General features: G+C 45.7%; 1 protein-coding gene across 19 annotated transcripts in view; it reads right to left on the bottom strand.

Moving 5' to 3' along the window:
• The window catches only part of Cacna1c (calcium voltage-gated channel subunit alpha1 C), a 617,874-nt gene that overhangs the window by 57,453 nt on the left and 542,858 nt on the right, over positions 1–17,563 (bottom strand). For all 19 annotated transcript variants that reach the window (XM_027951043.2, XM_027951042.2, XM_027951019.2 and 16 more), the window contains 2 exons: positions 16,054–16,212; positions 15,329–15,439 (listed from right to left, as the gene is read on the bottom strand). In XM_027951043.2, the coding sequence (XP_027806844.1) occupies positions 15,329–15,439; positions 16,054–16,212 (270 nt within the window). The remainder of the gene's footprint in view (positions 1–15,328; positions 15,440–16,053; positions 16,213–17,563) is intronic.

Below are 17,563 nucleotides of genomic sequence, written 5' to 3'. Positions count from 1 at the left end.
TAGTGTTCCCTTCCTTCCACTAGGCCCCCACTTCTTAAAAATTTCACCACCTCCCAGTAACACCATGGGTTGGTGATTGAACCTTCAACACATGGGACTTTGGAGAATATTCAAGATCCAAATTATAGTAGTCACTTTGAGCAAATAACTTAACCTGCCTGTGCCTCTGTTTTCCCAGATAGAAAATGGGGTCAACGATAGGGTTAAGGTAAGGATTACATAAGGCCATATACGCAGAGCATTTAGAACTGGGCCTCATCTGAAATAAGCTTTACATTAAGTACTAGCTATGGTTATTATTAACTAGTGTTGATCTGCCTCCCTCCTAGTTAAGTAAGATTCACAGTTTCAGTCTGGGGTATGGGATTAAGCAGAGGGAAAAGCAAAACCAGGTGGGTAGAAGAAGGCGGGAAGGGATTTTAGGTTTTGGAATCTTGAACTCCCCTTTAGTCCATTTCTAAGACCTTTTCTGCCCATTCTCTGGGTCACTAGCATTAAGACACTCTTAAATGAATTCTGGTTGGTGCTCTTAGAGGTGGATGATGATATGCAGGCTGTCATGGGTAAATTCTGTTAGATTTCAGTTCATATAGGTGGTTAAGTGCTGGGTTCTTATAAACTGCTATTGGACCAGGGAAAACACGAGTTACTCTCCCTGAGAAGAGGGTGGGCTGTCAGGTGGGCTTGTCTCCAACTCTGATGCCAGGGAGCAGGACTGCTGTGGGAGCGGTTATGGGCATAGGCATTTGTCCTGGAATTTTTGATTCTTAGCTCCTTCTCTGCCCAGAGCACAGGCTTCCTCTGAGATGGTCTCAGAAGCAACAGGAGCCTTACAGCAGCTTGGCTGAAAAAAATCTGCACACAGTTTCATTTACGGCCTCGAACTGTGTGGTTACCTTTAAGAACTCCAAGGCGAAAAGTTATTTCCCTGCCATTATCTGTTTCTGTTTTTCTGTTTTGGTTTTTTTCTTCTCTGTTCCTTCCTGTCCACCTTCATTATCTATCAGATGGTTCTGGCAAAGAGAAAGGAAAGGAAAGAAGCACAGAGGACACCAGGACATATTTCCTGACCCCTGATGGGGAAGCCGACTTAACCTTCTGACAGTCCAGGGCACCTGACCTGGGTTCTTCTCTTCCCAGTCTACACAGAGCATCAGAGAGTTGAGGGGGTTCTGAGCTGAGATTAGATGTGGAGCTGCTCATATTGAGACAGAGAGGGGGAAAGCAGAGAGAAGGGCAAGGGAAGGCTGAGCCTATGAGAGGGAAGAAGACCCAGCTCCCAAGAAGTGGAGATGGCAGAGATGGAATTTCAGTAGTTGAGAGAGGCAGGAGATGGGGAAGGGAATTGGTGAGAAAGGAGGCTGCTTAATGTAGATGGCAGGAGAAGAGGAGGTGGAGGAGGAGAGGGCAAAAGTGGGGAGAAATAGAGAGGGGAAGAGAAAGGTGGGGGAGAGAAAGGGAGGAGGAAGAGCAGGAAAGAGGCTGGGAGTAGGGAAGGGATCTCAACTCCCCAGAGTTGGGTCCCAGGCCTCTAAAGTGACCCTGCAACACAGACAGGAAGAAGAAACATCAGTCAACATGGAATGACAGGAAGTGACCATGGCCTCCTGGTGCAGGCAGGCCCTAGGTGAGAGGGCACAGAACATGGCTTGTGCTCCTCCTAGGGCAAGAGTCCCTGAAAGAGAGCCATCCCCTGGCTTGAATGACATGCATCTGAGAGTAGGTCTGTGAGTCTGGTGCTGAGCATAGACGGTCGTGGTGGTGAGGAGGTGTGGGAGTCCTGATCTTTCCTGACCTTCCAGGCTGTGGAGTCAGAGGTGGGGGCTGAATGAGCGGAGAGAGGCATTGAGTCTGTTGGCGGAGGCAGCAGCAGTGACGAAGCCTCAGTGTGTGTGTGTGAAGAGCTGATTCCACAGAACACCACGAACACAAGGGTGACTGACACCAAGCATAGATAATATCAATTGCATGATGTTAGGAAGCCATTTGGACAGAACAGCTATCATGGAAATTAGTGGCTTCTAATGGGGAAGGCATAACAGGAGTGCAGAGCTGTTTGCAGCCCAGCCTGGGAGGCAGGGCAGACTTCTGCCTTCTTCTCTCAGCCCATCCTGCACTGCCTTAATAATTCCTAGTGCCTGGAGGAGCACCTTCACAGAGAGCTAGGGACTGGGACAAAGAGCTGACGCTGGCAGGGGCTGGGTCCTTGTCCTGGTGAGATGAGGCCCCAGGCAGTAGGTTCTTTCATGACTGTTAGAGGAATGCACTTGTGTGTGTATATGTGTGTGTGTGTGTGTGTGTGTGTGTGCAGATGCTGGGATGGAACCTAGATCCTTGTGCATCCTAGCAAAGTGCTCTAACACTGAGCCATGCCCCCACCCTTGCACACTATTAACTGGACACTTTTCTGCTCCTGTTTTTCTTTGGAAATAAGCTTTTTCTTGCTCTGGGACAATTTGAAAGACTTAAATTATTTATTCACCCATTCATTTATTTATCTCACCAACACAAGAATCCTGAGACCGTGCAAAGCTAGGGTACAGGGACCTGAATCAAACCCCCTGGACCCTGGAGGCCTGCCCATTGGAGCGGATGAAACCTGAGGAGCATGAGCCAAGCTCCTTTTGGGAGCCTTAGGAAGCTCTTTCTCTGCCTCAGTGTAGCTGGAAGATTGGGGGATCTCAGTAGCTGCTTCTGGTTAGTCATGCCATAATAAATGAGCTAATTTCTGCAAAGGACTCCTCCTGGAGTAGGGTATTGAATGGATGTATCCCTGGAGCAGGGCAGACATGTTGCCATGTAATCAGGCAACTTCAAGTTCAAAAGCACATCACCATGTGCTCTTTGAAGAATGGAAAGCAGAGAACAGAAGGAGTAGATACACTCCTTCATTATGGGAATGAGTTTGGGCCTGTGGCAGCCCTCTACTAGGCCCTGTAGGGAGCATTCCAAACCAGATCAGACAGGTCCCTTCCTGCTTGACACTTGCCAATAGCTCCCACTACCTATACTTTTCATTCCCTTGTTCCTGACCCCATGTCCTCCCTGACATCACCACCTGCCCCTTTGCAAAGGGTAAGTATGACCCAACTGAAGTCATTAGAGCCAGTGATCTACACCACTTCCATGAATAAGTTGTGAATGAAATGAGTAACTGCTCTCACTTCAAGGGATGAACCTTGAGTAGCACAGGCAAGTTACCTGCAAAATGCCCTCGGGGGTGTGAGGATCAGTGAGTTCATATGTGAAAAGCACCTGCACATTCTGGCACTGTGGAAGGGCTCAGTACCTTCTGCCCTCTGCCATTGTTACCATTACTATGGATGTATGAGCCATCCCTGGGTAGCCACCTGGTCCTGGCTTTGCTGGCTGCCTTCCTGCACTGCCTGGCAGCCCCTAACACTACAAAGGCAATTCCTGCCCCTAAACAGGCAGATCCAGTGCAGTGGCAGGGTGTCCTGGCAATGCCTCTCGTTTGAATGGGTTAATGCCATAGCATCCTAGGGACATGGGAATCCCTCTTTTCTCTGCTGGACCCCGTGTGTTCCAGTTTCTTTTTCAATGGCAGGGACATAGTCAGGGAACCACAGTGTACTCTCCCACCAGGCTTTTTTACACAGAGTGAATAATTTTCCACATTAAATAATTAAATGTAATAGCTAATACTACCCTTCCCACACGAAGGTTTTATGCAAGTCATATAATTATTTTTTATCATTCATGGTAACTCTAAAGTGCTCAGGCACCAGGCAGGAAAGAAACCTGTCACAATGTTGTAACAATATGCAAATCTCTGGGTGTAAGAGCTGTGGTGGGGAGGACTGTCCCCAACAAGCCCATTTGTGCCTGTCTGCTGTGCACTGTGTGTGTCCTGTACCCTGCAGGCATTCCACAAATAATCATGAGGGCAATGCCAACTCTCCCATTAGGCCCTAAGAATGGCAGGGGCTGTGCCCACACAGCATGGGTCTCCTGGTTCTGTGCTGATGCTGGAGTCCCTGAAGGGTGGAAGGAGTAGCTGCGGTCCATGCCCAGACACCGCCCTCCTTCTTTGCTGCTCCTTTTGAGTGACACATGTGGTGAGTTTCTGGGCCCAGGAGTTTCGTTGATGGTGGGAGACACATTGGTTTCTTAATGGTTCAGCAAAGCATGTTTCAAATGATTCTACAAGAGGCTGAATGGAAGTCCCACTAAGACAGTGGGTCCCAGTGTGGGGAGAGCACTGGCCTCCAGGGGGCGTCTTGGAGCTGATAGGAGTATCACAGTGAATCCTGGAGGCAAAACTAGTATTTAGTGTTTAGTGGGTGGGAACAATGTACGTCCTGCAATGTATGGGGCAGGTGTGTGTGTGTGTGTGTGTGTGTGTGTGTGTGTGTGTGACTTTTGCAAGACATTTATGTAAGGTGCCAAATGCAAATAAGCCTCACCAGTTATAACTTCCAGTTTTTATTCTAAGGTCTCCTATCTTTGCTCTTCCATTTTCATCTACTTTGAGGTCTTATTCCTACTAAATTTTCCAATTGCATTCGAGTTAAGAAATTATATATATACATTGACATTATGGGTATGGATGTGAATTTTATGTCAAGAAAATTAAGGATGTATTATAAAGTATTTGTATAAAAAGAGGGACTTTGGGTCCAGGAAGGGTTGAAGACCTCTAGTGTTAAAGATGTCCAGCCTTGCATATAGTTTTCAAAAGGAAATAATTGTGCTTGCTCCTGAGGTTTCTGAAGTTGAGTTTTCCAGGTCAGTGAGGAAATACAAATCCTCTGTACCACTCATCCAGGGAGGATGTGGATGAGGGGAAACCACACATTTCAGAACCCTCCTCCTTCCCTGGATGGCAGGGTAGCATTCTGGCCTCTCTCTGTCCTTCCTGTTTCTTTTCCACAGCTGGATTTGCTCACCCAGACTTTCATCCTAAGAAACACCACTTATTCATTTTGGCTTCTCTGGTTGTCAACCTCCAGAACACTTCCTTTTTCTTCTTCCCTTCTCCTCCAGTTTCCTGTCTATCCTGCCCATTTTCCAACTTCTCTCTTAGGACAAGCAGGCTTCTGGACAGCACTCTCAGAGTTGGACTCCTTAAATAGATTTCCAGCCCAGACTTCCCATCTGAACTCCATATTTTAACAGGCTATGTGGCTTTAAAAACCAAATAGATCTCCAAGTTTCTCCTTTAGGCTGGTTTCTCCCTAGTCTCCTCAATTTCAGCAAATTGCAGCACCAGTCCAGCCACCTGGGGACAAGCTAGGAGCCTCTGAGCCATCCTTGCTGTCCGTCTCCATCTTTGTATCTGATTCACCATCAAATAATGCCATCACAAGGCCACCCTCTCTTCATCTCCACTGCTCCTCTGTTTGTCCAGCAGGCTCCTACCAGCTCATCCCCTTTCCCCACAACATGGCCCCCTACACTAAGCAGCCAACATGTTTCTTCAAAATGCAAATAAGACTATATAAGTGCCCCACTCAATGCCTAGTCCCCTGCAGCTTCCAAGGGCAGTCAGAGCCAATCCACAAACCTTCCTTTGATCCTGCAGGGCCTCTGCCCACTCCCCCTCCTCACTCTTTGCTCTCAATTTCCAGAGAAAGCAGAGGTGGTTTCTACCTCAGGGCCTTTGTTCTTTCTTCTGCCTGAAATGCTCTTTTTCTGGTTCCTTCCCAATGTTCAGGGCTCAAACTGGTGCCTTCCCCACCACCTGATCTAAAAACAGGTGCCTGGTCCCCATTATTCTTCTGGGTTATCCTGTTTCCCCATCAGAGCACTCACCCCATCTATAATCTCTTTGTCATATCTCCTCTACCTGGTACTCTGGTATTGTGAGCCCTGTAAAGATGGTGCCACATCTCAACATCATCACTGAGATGCTCAGAAGTAATTTATAGAAAGAAAAGATGAAAAAAGAAGAATGGATAAGTAGAAGTGCAGAGGGGCACATGTCAGCTCTGTATAAAGAAAGATTCCCAGCGGAGCTGCCTCTGGAAATAGGGAGTCTCTTATGACAGGAAACAGGATTTTGTGTAGGGATTTCTGCATTGATGAAAGATCAATGATCTTAGTGATTTTTGACAATAATATTCTGAATCTTTTCATTGCTTTTTAGTTCTCTCGTTCTCATTCTTTCATTCATTTATGCATGCATTAAACTTTCACTGAATGCCTCTTACAGGACACAAAATGAATACAGAAAATTTTCTGCCTTCAAGGAACTCAGCAATTTGATCTTTGTCTCCATGACTTGCAAGTATTCCATCGTAAATGTTTGTATGTGTGCGTGCAGGCATGTGCATGCACACACACGAATGAGTCTGTGTTAGGTTACCACCTCATTTTCTGGAGTCCACTATCAGGTGATTGCCCTGTCTCCTGAAATACCTGCCAGTGCAGATTTGGAAAGGGAAGCCAGAAGGTCTGTGCTGATCTAGTGAAACAGGGGCTGAAGGTAGAACTGTGAAACAAGAGGGAAAGGGGTGTTAAGGGGCCTCTGAGAGGTGGAAAGGCACACATTAAATTTCATAGAGTTGTCATTTAATCATGGCTTGCTTTCATGCCTCTTACTTCCTTATAAGAAAGAAAACTAACATTTGGTGAGGACCCTCAGAGTGCAAAGCAACAACCCAGGCTGGCCACATTTTTGGCTTCAATGGAAGGGTAGTGGAAAGCATTTGTCTTGAGTCTCTTATGCCTGCATTAAAGTCTTAGAATTTTTGTGAAGATTAAATTAATATTTGTTAAGGTGTTTAGAGGTGTGGTTTATTAGAGACAAACAGTAACTGAAAAACTACCCTGCAATCTTGGGCATGTTACATAGCCTTTTATTTCCTCAGACATAAAATGGGAGACCATCATACTTGTCTTGTGGATGCACCGAGATAAGGAAAGTAAAACACCTAGCTCAATGTCTGGTTCTTCATTGACACTTAGAATATATTACTTCCTTCCTTAGCTTCCAAATACTACTTAACCTCAGGCATAGAAACTGACACAAAATCAGCCAATGTGTTTATTAATGCTCCCCTTAAGCTGGAGTATGAATGCCAGGTGGGACAGTAAATTTTCTAGCCATGCATGTCATGGTGAACTAGAGAGTCTACAAGATCCAAGAGTGGACCAAAGTCAGAAATGTCTATTCTTTCAAAGTCAATCTGAGCGAGTCTGGGCTCACTGGCCTGCCTTGCGTTCACTCTTGAGCTCCTTGTGTCAAGCACACTGCCTAGTATGGTGGGTGCTCAATAAACATTTGCTGGGTTTTGGATAATTTGGGCCTGCAGCAAAACATAAGCCAAATATCATATAGGTAAAGGTTTCTGGAAATAAGCAATATGAAGATTGATAAGGCATAGGAGACAGAGAAAGAAAAGAAATGGTGAAAAACTGAGCTGAAATATGGTGAAGCCCAGTGATGAGTTGCATTAGCCTCCAGGAAAAGGTGGTGATCATTTCAGATGGTCTCAGTATGGTTGATGCCATGTCTTACACAATCCAACTTCACAGATGCATTAAAATGAACCCCAAAATTACATTATGCTGTGCTGTAGTTTGAACCTCCAGTGTTTCTTAAAGAAGCATGTGTTGAAGGCTTGGCCCTCAGCCAGTGGCACTATTTAGCAGGTGGGGCCTAGTGAGAAGAAGTAAGGTCACTGAAGGTGTGCTTCTGAAGGGGCTATTAGTCCCTTCTCTTTTTTTCTTTTTCTTCCCAGTTGCCACCAGGTAAGCAGAACTCTCTGTTCCATGCTCCTGCCATGATGCACTGCCTCATTACAGGCCCTGTTATAGTTTAGATGTGAGGTGTCCCACAAAAGCTGTGTTAGTACCTGAGCTTAATGAGATCCTGAGAGCTGTTCTTTGATCAATCCATCCTAGTTTGAATGACTGACTGGGTGGCAATGTAGGCAGGTGGGGTGTGACTATAGAAGGGGGGGGTCACTGGAGGTGTGCCCTGGAAGGGTTCATCCCCTTCCCTCTCTCTCTGCTTCCTAGATGCCATGAACAGAGCCACATCTCTCTGCCATGCCCTTCCACCATGATGTTCTGCCTCACCTCAGGCCTAGAGCAATGGAGTTGGCTGACCATGGACTGAGCCTTATAAATCTGTGACCCCAAGATTAACTATTTCTCCTCCCGTTTTTTTTTTTTTTCAGGTATTTGATCACAGAAATGAAAAGCTAACTAACAGAGGCCCAAAGCAATAGGGTCATTAGACCATGGACTGAAAAACTACCCTGTTGCAGAGCTGTGTCCAGCACTGTGCTATGGGGAGTGGCCGCAGCAGACAGGGCACTTGACCTCCACAGTCCTGAGTAGCTCTGATTCCGGTAGGAAATATAAAAAGGGCAGAACACTTCACTTCTTGGGATACGGGGATACCAGCTATGGCTCCCTTCACCCTCCCAGGAGAAGTCTATGTTACCCCTTTTAAAAGAAACCCCACTTTATATGCTTCCTCATCGTGCTTCTCTAATGTTCAGACTTCAACATGTGAGGAAGCAGAACTCTTCACCGGTAACCAGCGGTATCAATCTGACAGAGTAGATAGAGAAATTGAGTTGCTGAGTGTTCTTGCCAAGCAACTGCCTTCCATGGCCGCTCCCTCTGGTGAACTCAGGGCCCTAACCAGCCCTCATTTGTCCCTTTTGACCCAAGCCCATGAAAAGAAGAAGTCAGATTGTGGGAACTCTTTTCATCTTGACCACATCCTCAGGGTATCCACAAACACTCCTCTTGACATGTGTATCCCCTCATGTCAGTGTCAACAATCAATCTCTGGAGCAAAACTATTCCAAAGAACAAGGGAGTGTACAGAGGAAAGATGCTCTGGAAGCCATTAGAAGCTTTGGAACCTCCCTGCACCACACAGGCATGGATGGATGCTTGGATAGAAGAGGAGGGCTGCCTTTGTGTACAGAAAGTCCAAGGTCATCAACACTTTCTCTCAGGCTCAGACACTTTCAAGAGCAGATTGGCCTTGAGAATTCCATACTGGTGATCATTAGGAAGACCACTCAAGAGTCTTCTGGCTCTTTCCTCTCTTGGCTCAGCTGTTGGTCCTGTGGGTGAGACCAGAGCAATGCTGTGTCCAGCACTATGCTATGGGGAGAGGCCTCAGCAGACAGGGCGCTTGAGTTCCACAGTCCTGAGTAGCTCTGATTCCGGTAGCCAGACCTCCTTTTGGCTATGACTCATCTCACTCCCAACCAGCAGAAGCCCACTGTTGGACTCCTCAGGACAACAGACAGGAGGAGCTCTCTTCTTTGTCAGTGTCCTCCACTGCTGCCAACCTTAGGTCTTTCTGCCCTATGAGAAGCTGCAAAGTTTCATTGCCATCTTTTCTTCTTTCCTAAAAGATAACTGGGGTTTCAAATAAGCCCCCAAAGCAGAGAATATATAGTAGCAGCTGAATTACTGCTGCACGATTAGCTGATAGATACTCTGTAAATGTCAGCCAAGTCCTCTGTGTTGGGGGAGGCAGGAGTCACAGTTCCAATTTAGAGAGCCTTCTGCAAGGCAAGCTGGGGCCCAGCCTCAGAAACCCTGGCCAGGGTGAGGATGCTAGGTGCAGCCAGGCTTGAGATACCACATGGTAAGAAGCTCCCTCCACTCCAGAAGTGGCATCACGGTCATTTGGCAGCAAGTCTCTGGCCAACAACTGGGATGGACAAGAACAAGGTCTGTACCCAGGGGAAAGGGTCAGTAAGAACCAGGTATGAGATTAGGGTTCTCAGATTTTAGTGTCACTAGGGTGCTAAAATGCTAATTGGGAAACCTACTTATAAGTCCCATGGACTGGGAAAAAGAGTAGCTGTGTGATCACCAGAGACAAACCCTGTACTGGCCTACAAAAGCAAGAAAAATTTCAGACCATAGTGGCAAGTGTAGGGCTCCTAAAGCACTCTCTGCCTTCATTAGGACCAGTCTAGGATCTGGGTGGGACAAAATCTACAGGGCAGGGGCCTTAGCACTTGCAGCTGTCAAGGGCTGGGGAAATCTAGGGATGACTGGGTGAACTGACGGAGTCAAGAGAACAGCCATGCTGGAGGATCCCAGGGAAAGACATGGCCTTACCCGGTCACAGGGGTTTCCGCTACTTCTGAGTCAATTTCTGGCAGCAAACAGCCAGATGGAAAGAGAGTGGGGAGGATGAGCTAGACCATCTGGCTTCATGAAGCTGGAGCAGCTGGGCTGACGAAGTCAGGACAGATAGTTAGAGGAGAGCAGAACCTGGGATGTCATGGGAAAGAAGCAGGACCAGAGCTTGGCTACCCAGCACAGCAGCTGGCCACCTGTGGCTCTACAAATATAAATGTAAATTCATCCAAATGAATAAAATTTAAAAATGAATTCTTCAGTACAGTAGCCACATTTCAAGTTTCAACAGCCACAGGAGGTTAGTGGCTATATCATACATGGTACGTATAGAACATCTCTATTGTCGCAGAACGTCCTATGAGATAGTGCTGCTCTAGAGGTTTCATTTCATCCTTTTGGTTTGAAATGCCTTTGGGCCCTAATTTGTTTTGAAGCATGAAAGTGAACTCCAAGGCTTGAGTGGCTTTTATTCAAGAAAGCTGGAGCCAGGAGGGCCAATAAGTGTGCCCACTTTGGTTCCATTGGCCTCTCTGGACTCTTCTCAGGCTAGGAGAAAGCTGAAAGGGAGGCCAAAGCTTTGATCATGGAGAGTTGCCAGGGACAGATCTCCTCTGGAGTGCTCCCACTGGGGAGTTAGTGAGAGGCAATGGGCACTGGCTACTCCCTGTGCAGGCAACAGCCCAATAGGATGCCTCCAGCCAAGGGAGACGAGATTAGTCCAGAAATAGAAACCCTTGCTTCTCCACCCCTCCATGACCCACATGGGAGCCTACAGGAAGGGGAATAATTAGGAATGTCCCATCTGTAGTGAGCTCCTGCCTTCCAGGGAAGGCCAACTTCTGCTAAGGGGAGAAGCATGGAGACAGCCCTACCACTAGTTCATCATCAACTCCACTCTTCCTCTCTTTGTTGTCTTTGCTAAGTCACTGTCAACATTAAATTCTAGGCAACTAAGTGACATCATCTTGCCTTCTGGTACCCAAACCCATGAGCTGAGAGTGGAGTATCTGTGGCTAACTCTACTTCCTCTACCAGGTTCCTGCACTCTCCCTCCATGGTAACGTCAGAGCAGCCAAAAACCTTGGGACTATGCAGGCTCATCTTATTGGCCTAGAGTATCTGCTGTGTGGCTCCCTTTTCTCCTCCCCTTGTCCTCTGGGAAAGGTCGATTTGGGAATTTTAACTGGGATTGTACTGAATCTATGGATTAGTTTGAGGGGAAATGAGATCTTAACAATACTGCGTTTTCCAATTCATGAACACATCTCTCCATTTCAGTCTTTCTTCATTTGTCTATAAAATTGTATGGTTTTCTCTGTAGAGATCTCAGTCACTTTTTGTTAGATTTATTCCTCAGCACTGGACATTTTTCAGTGCTTATCATAAAAAAGTATCTTAATTTTTTTTTCCTATCTTTGTTGGTAAATGTCAGCTCATGACAGGATGACGATCTAGCATGTCCAATCATTCCAGCCCAACTTTTTCCCATGCTGACCAGCTTGGTCTTGATAATCATGTAGGGCCCAGGTACCATCCAGGTATCTCCAGCTAGTTATCTTTTACTCCTAGGGAAGGAATTTCTTCTTGCTTGCTATTAGTTATTCAAATCAATACCACTTTCATTGTACTTTCTTCAGACCATCCCCACAGATTCCTAACATCTGTGGGGGGGCTGAATTTTTCTAAACTAGTTTATGTTCTCTAGTTTTTTGTGAAAAAAATTTGTTTAGCATGAACACAATATGAATTTCAGGAGCTGGGCAGTTGGAGTCAGGGCAGGGATTTACTTGAGTAAATTCATTTTCCATGGAGTAGTGAAGAGAACATGTAGAAATGAAGAAATTGGGAACATCAATCACTGCGAAGACGATAAAAGAAGGAAGCAAGAGTACAAACTGCTCTACTGATAGATCAACCCACCAAGCAGTCAGAGAGATAGAAAGGACAGAGAAGAAAACCCAAGCATTCAGCCCTCAGACAATTTACTGACTATAATTAATGTCAACTATGACACTTTGGGTATTGAATGTCCCCTAAAGGTTCACATGTTTAATGCTTAGTCCCCAGAGTGGCACTACTGGGGGTTAGTAGAATCGTTGGATTTAGTGGGAAGCCCTTGGGTCACAGGGTTGTACCCTTGAAAGGGACTATGGGAGCCTAGTCTGTCCTCTCATTACATTTTGGCAGCAGATGGGACTATTATGCTCCTATATGTCCTCCTGCCATGATATGCAGGTGGCTATTACTCTCACCAGATGTTGTCACCCTGCCTATACTTCCAAAACTATCAATAACCCCTTTTCTCTTTATAAATTAGTTGCTTCAGGTAGTTTGCAGTAGTATTAAAAAGCTGATTAACACTAAGTTTTCCATATTCTTACTGCCTAATTATCCTTTTACAGTAAATATTTGAAAGTATAAACTCATTTTTATGATATATCAACAATCATGCCATGTGAAATATAAAATTCAGAAGAGAATTTTACTTAATGGTGGGACATGAAAGTTATTATGAATTACAGGTACACTATTAGACGCCACCTGTTCTTATGCAATATCCAGCCAGATATTTCTATCAGAGTTTTGAGGGGTTTCTGTTTTGGTTTTCCTCATAAAAAAATGAGGATACTTTTCCTGGAATATACTCCTTAATGAAGAACATAGTACAGTGAGGATCCAGGGACCTAACACTCCTTTCCCCCTCCCAACTGGTCAACCTTCTCTATATAGCTAGAGCTAGTGGCCTTTGTCCCTCTATTGTCACAAGTCTCTTTAGGGGAATTTAGAGAAAAGATCCATTCTTCTTCCTTTCTTCCTATATTGGAGATTAAATCCAGAGCCTCACACATGCTAGGTAAGCACCAAGCTACATCTGTAGCCTTTTTAAATTTTATATTGAGATAGGACCTTGCTAAGTTGCCTAGGTTGGCCTCAAACTTGTGATCCTTCTGCCTCAGGCTCCCAAATAGCTGGGATTGCAGGTGTATATAGTTGTTTCAGGTTCCTTTCTCTCTATATCACAATTGATCTTGTCAGGTGTGAAATGCAAATGGCTCAAAGATGCTCTCTTCCTTCTCTGGGAATAATCTCTCATATTTTACTATGTCTTTTCATGATAGAAAACCAGGGGCTGAGGAAACTCAGAGGCACTTTATAATTTAGGTTGCCCCAAATGGTTACTTCTAGAAACCTGGCTTGTTCCTTGATCTGCAGGACTGTAGAGTGTCTTTCAGGCTGAGACCCCCAAAGGTGTCAATTTCATGTGCTTCCTAGGGCAGGTTACCCAATCCATCGCCTTGCTCGTGAGACATGATTCCGAAAATCCATTGTAGGGCTCTGCAGACTGCCTCAGACTTCATCAGGAACACATCTGAGTCAACTGTGGGATGACTCAAGGCTTTGAAATATTTAAACCATATGTCTCATGACACCAGATGAAAATGATGCCAGTTTCCCTACTGATAGGTTGTCATCTGAGACTGAAGCTCAGCTTGGCAGCGATCCTGTATCCCAGCCTTACTGGGTCATGCTGCTGTGTTGGTGAACCTGTTAGTACTCCTGGGACACAAGGCTTGGAATAGGGTCACATGTGGGCAGAGATACTGTGGGCCCCACAGAAGATAGCCAGGGAAATTTGCTGGTTATTTCTAGGTTAGGATATAATGTATCCCCTAAATGGGACTGAACTTGGAAGTCAAAGTGAAAAAGAATATAGGTACTTCTCTGAACGAGGTAGGGAAACACCATTACTATTACCAAATAATGCTCATTAGGAGTCTTGTTTGCTGAAGATTAGCTAAGATCCCTGGGCATTCTTTGAGTGAGAGAAAGAATCATCACTCTAAGAATATTGTCTGTCTTATTTTTTTTAAATGTCTCAAAGACTGTTTCCTTCTTTCTGAAAAGTATCCAGCAGAATACTTGACATGAAAAAAATGCTTGCTAACAGCTTAGTGTGGTAGAAAACACCAACTATAAAGTCAGAGGTGCTAGATTCCAATAACAGTTCTACCCCTTGCAAGTAGTGTAATTGATATTGGGCACATTGCTTCCCTCCTCCCTGTGTTGGGGGTGTTAATACCTATCTTATGGGGAATGTTTTAAGGACTACATACAGTGATGCATACATAGCACATAGGGCATTATAAAACCTGTTAGGTGACTATTAATTCAAAGAAGGTCATGGATATCTTGTTAATGAACATAGATCTAGTAGCAAAGAAGGGTCCCCATCTAGAGTTAATCCTGGAACAAGTAAAAATTTGAATAAACATAGAAGGTATGGCCAGAGACTCATTCTTTTTGCTTCCTGTTGATCTGTGCTACAACTGGGAAAATTAGGGAAGAGGGAAAGAGAAGGCTCAGAAAGCTGGAAAGATTTTCTCAGGTCTTTAATTGTGCAATTCTCCAACCTTTCCTTTTCATCACTCTCCAAAGGATGTTGTGGTGGCCATGGGGGTCCCTGAGCTGCTGTTACAGCCTCCCTCAGAAGTAGCTGCCTGAGTTGTGATCCAAGGCCCCTGAATGCCTGTAATTCTGTCCTATCTACAGAGGCCAAGGATGGAAGTCACTGCTTACACCAACCTGCTCCTGTACCTTTCAGGAAAATGCAGGTGGTGCTGGCTAAGAAGAGCACAGATAATCCAAAATGGCAGGTCATCCAACCTTCCCTACCATGTCCATTCACAGTGGTTTTAATCTTCCTTTTAAAGAGCTGCCTACAAGAGCAATACAGAGGAATTTACAGGTAACTACTCTTTCTGTGCTGGAAGGTATAAGTGAGCAATGACACAGCCTCTGAGGGAGGGAACAGGAGGTGCCTGTAGGCTGGAGCCCAGAGCCCTGAACAAATGCAGCCCTGGTTGAATTTTTCACATGAGGTTGGTTTGTATGGCCAATTAAATGGGAGGAGGGTAGAACAAAAGTCTGAGAAGATCTGGGGGACTGAGCTCAGAGGTTTGGTTTGCCAGTCTGAGAAAGGGAGAAGGGCAATGGCTCAGTTCATGAAGGAATCTGCTTCCTCTGAGTCCCAGTCAAGAGCTGATTACTGTTTCAAGGAGTTGGCCTACTTCAACTCTTGGCAGGTGTAGGAGTTGGGGCACTTATCATTGGAGAAGGGATGGTTCTTCGCTGATAATTTCTGCCCCTCACTCTTCTTCTTTAAGCATATGCACTCCCACATTCCTTTTTACCCTCTCCCTGATGCCTGTCAACCAGCCTTTTGTCAGAGGCCTACCTTGGGTTTGAAGGCAATGAGCTTCAGGATCATCTCCACAGTGAAGAGGCCAGTGAAGAGCATGTTGAGGATGTTCATGGCGATTTTGAACAGGCAGCTCTGGCCATAGTGCTGAGTGAAGGAAGACGAAAGGAACTATGAGCACGAGGCAAGGATCCATGGCCTCCTCACTACCTTTGCCCAGACTTCCTGGAAACCCTCATCTCATCAGAGATCTTCCTTGAAGTAACCCCCAGAAGGCCATCCACCTTTCCTTGGGCAGCCATGTGAACTCAGGAGAGCCTATAAATTCTTCTCTTCTCTACCATCTCTGAAAATAAGGGTTGACAGAGTTCTTTGTTCATTCTGATTGGATGTGATAACTTTGTGGGGGCTTCTGGCACTCAAGAGCCCTGGTACAAGCTGACCTCCTTGCAGACAAGTGCACACCCATGCCTTCCTGATACCAATGACTGCTTCAAGCTCACTCTTTTGGTTCTTCATTTCCTTTACCCTCTTCATTTTATAAACCTAGGACCCCATGGATTATTTCATAAGGTCCCTGAGGGGAACTTTTTCTTGGGAAAGGACACTTTTCTATTTCCAGATGGGAGAAGAGAAGAGCTCTTTTGCTCTTTCTGCTTCCCTTGGACACCAGGAAGGTGAGCAATGAGAAGGTCTGCAGCTCTTTGACATCCTCTCATACCATTCTCCCTGGGCAGGACCAGGTTCCCCTTTGGACTGACCTGCATGGCCAAGCAGATGGTGTTGAGCAGGATGAGGACGAACATCAGGTACTCAAAGTAGGTGGAGTTGACCACGTACCACACTTTGTATTGGTGCTGGTTCTTGGGGATGTACCTCCGCAGGGGCCGGGCCTTGAGGGCGTATTCCACACACTGTCGCTGGGAGGGGGCACAGGAAGGAGTGGGATGGGAGTAGGGAGAGAGTAGAGTTAGTTACCTGGATGATGTGAAGTTGAGGGCAGAGAGGGTGGGATGTACATGAAACTACATGTGCTGGGGCTGGAGTGGGGGTTCTCTGGAAGTCAGGGAAATAATCTATTACTCTAGCTCACATACAGATTTCAGATGTAATTTGGGGAATGTTTTGATTTTCTGTCACTTCCCTAATCAACGAGAGAGTCCCTTCTTGTCAAATCTATTGAGATTACAAGCAAGGAGCATGCGTGTCCTTGATTTTCAACCTGGTAATGGCTGGTATACTGCTTAGCAGGTGGCTGGCACCTGATAAACACTGATTGACTCATTCTTTGGTCTTCTTAATTATTTCCCACACCACAGGGTCTCCTTGGGGAGGTTCTGACTTCCATTTTTCTTTCCTATCCTCGATCCATCTTCCTTATTTTTTAATATCCAAGGATCAGAAGACATAGTTCACTGAAGGAGAAGAGATTCTGGCCTACCTAGATTCTTGGGATTCCAGTAAAGATCAGTGCACTCCTCTAACAGATTCCCAAACCAGGAACCAGGAAGTCACTCCAACGTCTTTAACCCTCAGCTGCCATGTCCAGTCCCTCCACCTTATGACTTTACCTCCTCCTACTCTTCCCATCGCTGCTATCATTAACCTAATTCCAAGTCAGGCTCTAAGCATCTCTTATCTACATTTTATAATTGGCCTCCCTCTTTCTTGTCCTCCTTTCAATCTGAAGTCCACATAGCCACCAGAATGATGAGTTTAAGCCTACGTAGTAGACATCAAAACCTATGAGGGGTCTAGCTCTCCTAATCTGGGTAGAGCTGATCACACTGTGCTTGCAAGGCTCCTTCCTATAAGCAAAGATAGGGATGTATTTCACACTTCTGTTCCCACTGAGAACAATGGGGAACTGACCTGGTGGATTTACCTACTTCCTACCTTAACAGTCTCATTACTCACCAACAGAGCTGCCAGCTCTTTCTCACCGGCTAACAGAACACGTCTCAGTACTTGGCATCACTGTCTCACTCCCACGTAAGCCTATTTCCTGTCCCCACCTCCTGCATAGCCCTCTGTGTTTCGCTTAAGAAACCGTATAAGAGTGGTTTCCTAAAACTGTTCTCTTGCCCACCTCAAGAGCTCTCACTCCTTCACTGTTTTAGTTTCTCTCTTTTCTTATCATTGGGGCCAACCCACTTGGGTACATTCTAACTTTTCAGGGTATAAGACATTTTCCCCCCACAGAGCTTACCATACATTTGTTGGCTGCATAAATCTGTTATATTATATCTGAGTTGGGCGGGGATTTGCATT

Source organism: Marmota flaviventris, chromosome 3, assembly GCF_047511675.1.
Source record: "Marmota flaviventris isolate mMarFla1 chromosome 3, mMarFla1.hap1, whole genome shotgun sequence".
Classification (NCBI taxonomy): Eukaryota; Metazoa; Chordata; class Mammalia; order Rodentia; family Sciuridae; genus Marmota; species Marmota flaviventris.
This window is presented reverse-complemented; position numbering and strand designations above follow the sequence as displayed.